Source organism: Triticum dicoccoides, chromosome 7A (genome assembly GCF_002162155.2).
Source record: "Triticum dicoccoides isolate Atlit2015 ecotype Zavitan chromosome 7A, WEW_v2.0, whole genome shotgun sequence".
Taxonomy (NCBI): Eukaryota; Viridiplantae; Streptophyta; class Magnoliopsida; order Poales; family Poaceae; genus Triticum; species Triticum dicoccoides.
In genome coordinates this window covers 14,618,623-14,623,359 of record NC_041392.1, presented here as the reverse complement: position 1 = coordinate 14,623,359, position 4,737 = coordinate 14,618,623, and the positions used below count along the sequence as shown (strand labels likewise).

Genomic DNA, 4,737 nt, shown 5'->3' with positions numbered 1-4,737 from the left:
TGGGTGGGCTGAAGCCGAGCCTGGCGCTAATTAAGCACAAGGGCTGTTCAGCCTACTGTCTGAAAAATATATTCTAATAGCTAAAGGACAAAGCGCCAGGCAGGGTATAAACCAAACAAGCTGCTACGAGGCTAGCCTGGGCAGGCAAAATTCTTGAGCTTCCCAGGCCCATGCCAGGCACCGAAAATTCCCAGGCATGGATGCCAGGGTGCAAACCAAACTAGCTCTAATTTCTCATGGATGTTGTAACATATGTAAAAAAAGCAAGTTGGAAGTACTGAGCAGCATGACCTGATCTATTTGTTGCAATGGCATATACTTCTTCTTGTGCCCCTATTTTAGTTATCTTTGTCATGTTCACGTGCACAGCCTATTTTGCCCATGAGCAAGGTTAGCTTTTGTTCATTCATTACTGATCTTATGCTGGTTTTTACTGCTGTTCTAGTTGTTTAGTTCGTAAGCTGAAGTCCATTAGAGTTAAGCTAGCTGGGACATTTGGTTCAGTACTGTTACCCCACGGTACAGTGTAAAAATGATACATGATATTCCAATTCCCTGAGGCTATTCTTGTTTGTTTTCTGCAGTGAGAGGCTGGCATTTGACAATACTCCGTGTGTGCGTTGACTGTTGCTGCAATCAACGCAATATTGATTCTGTTCCGTCATCCATCATCCCCGCTGCATTATTGATTCAGTTCTGTCTGCTCGCGAGGTAATAATCTCCTACTCAACTTGTGATGTGGAAGATAGCAGTGAAACCATGATTGTTGGCATGTTCTGTATGCTATGGGTTTTCTTCCTTAAGTGGTTACAAATATTCTTTTCTTTCACAAAAAATGCTAATTTCTCGTGACCTTTTTCTTCTTCTGGTCTTGTTGTGGAAATTTCTATCCGCAGAAAAATTATCCATCTCCTCAAGATAGGCATGCAAAGCAAACTCAGATGGTTATTTCCAAAATTTCTAGGACATTGATCAATGTTGCTCTTTCCTAACATGGCTCATTTAAGGTCGATCATTTTTCTTAGTTCTATACTTTCTTCACCTCAGATGAGCATCATAAAGTTGTCGACAGCAAGAAAAATCACTACAAATTCGACAAGTTTGACAAAGTATACCTTCATACTACATAAAGCACACACAAGACAAACCCGCTCATTTGCGCTGACCGCACTAAACCACCCATGGCCGACCGGTAGATGATAATTGTGATGATAGCATTAAGGCAACTGTGAACCAGTAGGCCTGGTTCCATCCAGATCTGGAATTGCCATAAGCCAGGATGCCTGGTTCTCTGTAGATGTAGAGCCCAAGGTTTTTAAGGCGGCATAAGGCGATCAAGCCCCGTCTCAGAGGAACAAAATGCTAGGATGCTGCCAAGGCGCCTTACAGCCCAAACGACAAAGGAGGCCCAGTTCCATCCAGATCTGGAGTCAGCATAGTGACCGAGGGAGCAGAGCAGATGTCTCTAGCTGCCACGTCTTGCGATAACTAGCGTCGGAGAAGGTAGCTGAGGCGCAAGGCCTCCACCATTGTGTCCTCACTTGTTGTTAGCGATGGAGGACTTATCTGTTTTTCCTTTTTGTTATTTTAGGGGAAATCCATGTAGAAAATAGTTTATAATTGAGTTGCAATTTTACTTCTACTAGTGTTAAACAACCTCAAATTTCTATATTTCCTTCATGCTTGTTCTGTGGCAACAAAGATTCAACACTTGCCTTTTCTGTCTCTCAAATGTCGATGAAATTTATCATGATTTTTCCACACTTTTATATTTGGGTGTCAATACTTTTGTATTTACTCTACTGTGTATTATGTTTCTAGTTTCTGCAAACATTTTAACTATGTTACTATAGTTATCAGTGGTTGTACTAGTATTAGGTGAATGAAAATAGTGATCGCAATATAGTATATTTAACTTAAGTCAATTGATATAACTGTTGTCCTTAAATTCATAATTCCTGATGCAGACTTTGAAGTTGACACTATGCAGAACATCAACCGGATCTTGATCTCCAACACCACCATGTCGATGCTCTGCGTCATGTTTGGACCCCAAGGTTGGGCAGACTTGCCAGATGTGCTATTGTGTTCCATCATGGTCCTGTTGGGTTCAAGCCGTGACCTTCTTGCATTCATCGCCACCTGCCCCAGTTGGCGTGCCGCGTTCATGTCAATGAAGCCTGCCTTAGACATGATCTTCCCACCTGTTATTTTCCGGAATTGTGCCGACCAAACGAGCCCAGCTGGCTGCAACACTGGAAACACATGGGAGCTTATTGATCTTGCCTATCCAAGTACTCCATTGCGTCGGTTGAGCCTCCCAAATATTTTGGACACAATGGAAATTCTGAAATGTTCTTATGGTCATGCTATCTTCTCCTCCGGCAGATCCCATGTAATTATGGACGTGCTCACTGGCACCATGGTTGCAGCTCCACCTTGCCCATCCATTCAGCTCTGCTATAGAACATTCGTATCTCAAGAAGCGTTGCCGGATTCATATCTATTTGTCAGCAGCCCGCACTGCCTTTACGCTTGGCGAGTTAGGAGCCCCTCATGGTTGCACTGTGATTTTTTAAATGCACATTTGATTCATGAGATGGTGTCCTTCAAAGGGCGGGTCATTGCGAGGATACAGCAAAAGCTGTACATCGTGCATTTGGCACCTGAGTTTCATGTTGAGGTACTAAGAGTTTCTTGTAGCGATAATATAGACCCATCCAAGCTTTCTCGAAAGTTGGTGGTTTGTGAAGATATGCTTCTCCTACTTGGTGGTAATGAGAAAGCCTTCTCCATCGACTTCTCGACTAAACCTGCAAAGTACGTGAGGGTGGCAGATGGAGGCTTGTCGAAGTGGGCATTCTTCTTCGGCGAGAAACCTATTGGCCAGCCACGACTGTTGGTGAACCCAGAGAGGATAGGGTTGAAGGGTGGCCAGGTATACCAGCTGGATCAAAATGGCCGAGTATTTTCATACCCAGCAGATGGCGAACAAGATGGGGAGTGGGTTCCTGAACCTTGTTTTGTGACGATCAACGCCCATTTTGCTCGCAGTACGACATCCTATGCATCTTGGGTATGAGATTGTGCTGAGCGGTTGTCTCCATGTAGCTGCCTACAGAGGGGAACTTGATGTTTGTGTTCAGTCGCTCGACGGGTAGATGCTGTGTCGGGAGATTGATGAAGACTTTAAAATTGTGTGTTTGCCATCCTGTTCTCCAGGAGTCAGAAACTTGTGCTACCTATTGTTGCATCTGTTGAACCTTGTTGTGTACTTACATTTTGGATAAAAGAAACAGTGGTTTACATCCTAAAATAAATGTCATGTGCCTGACCCTGTAGTTATGTGTTATGTGTTATGCTTATTCTCCTTCTAAATGGAGGTAAATAAGATGCATGAGAAGTTTTCTGAAGCAACATATGTTTTTCTCTTGCCTTGCTCTGCTAAACTTTTTAACATTGAATCCAGGAATTTTTTGGTAGGAAACAGAATGGTGGGTATGGAGAATATTCATGTGGAGTATTCCCTAAGGAATGAATTGTATTTTCCTAATCTTTTATAGATTTTCTTATGATGTTGATGTTTGATTAATACTCCCTCCGTTCCTTGATATAAGGTGTATAGATTTTTGAGAAAAAGTCTGAAATATAAGGTGTATTGCGTTGCACCACTCGTTTGGATAATTTTTTTAGGGATTTGATTACATTTCCTTATATCATGTAAGCTCCTCTATTTTCTCATGTCAATTAGTCATGTGTAATCTCACTCAAAACTTGTGAAATTATCCCTCCACGTGCGTTCTTTAATTTCCGTGCCAAAAACTATACACCCTATATCTAGGAACGGAGGGAGTATAAATCTTCAGCTCATGTAAAAAAATGATGTATAAGAAGAAGAAAGGACAAATCAAGGAGCTTCTTCAGTCAGTTTTTCAGCTGCCGAGGGATAGAAAGATGCTGGCTATAGCATTGATTCGGTGCTGGTGGCATGAGCGGAATAAATATTTTCTTAACTGTATTTGGACACTAAAAAAATTCTAGCCTGAGCAAACCCTGGCGCGACAGAGAGCAGCGTAGTGGCCCTTCCTCGATCTCTCGCCTGGCTTCTAGCTCTGCTCCTCGCCCCCTTGCACAATGCGATGTTGGTGGCCTACATCCGTTGCCAGTTTGAAGGTTTTTTAGGGTCTTGCGAAAACTTTATTGGTCAAAAGAAATGTTCATAGGGATACAAAGAGGGTCATGAGGAATAGCAAGCCACAAGTGGTGACTCTGATCAATAGAGATGGACAAATTGGCAAGATTGTGTGCTTTGAAGTTCGACGCATGGCCTTCCAAAGCATTCCATTCATGTTGGGACCCCGAGGGTGAAACCGAAACATAGGGCCCTCGCCCATACATGGATACTCCAATTGCTTTATATTGCATCAGTAAAATAACAAATCAATTTCCTATAGCAATTTACCTGTCGATTATCTCAACCTAGTCTAAAACTCTAAATACTTATTTGGTTTTTCTAGTGAAACAAAGCCAGGTTTAGATAATCCAAGGAATAACTACTAGTCTCCTACTGGGTACTATGTTATTTGCTCTAATTGGGTACTCATTTAGAAAAGCTAATCTAATTCTATCCTATATTTTTCTCTTGTCTACGCATTATTCAGTGTCACAAGAGAGTTATTATAAGGCAGAGAAAGTACAAAATTTGTACTAGATATTCCCAATTTAGTGCCTCTTGGG

At 42.1% G+C, this 4,737-nt stretch overlaps 1 protein-coding gene across 1 annotated transcript; it reads left to right on the top strand.

Annotated features, from left to right (window-relative positions):
- Window positions 1-626: 626 nt before the first annotated feature.
- On the top strand, window positions 627-3,303 carry LOC119334606. Its single transcript, XM_037607140.1, has 2 exons — window positions 627-711; window positions 1,968-3,303. The coding sequence occupies exon 2, from the start codon at window positions 1,985-1,987 to the stop codon at window positions 3,080-3,082; it is 1,098 nt and encodes a 365-aa protein (XP_037463037.1). The 5' UTR covers window positions 627-711; window positions 1,968-1,984; the 3' UTR covers window positions 3,083-3,303.
- Window positions 3,304-4,737: the final 1,434 nt, after the last annotated feature.

What these genes read in the sequence shown, in the direction of transcription:
- LOC119334606 (XM_037607140.1), top strand. Translation starts at nt 1,985, where the DNA reads ATGCAGAACATCAACCGGATCTTGATCTCCAACACCACCATGTCGATG.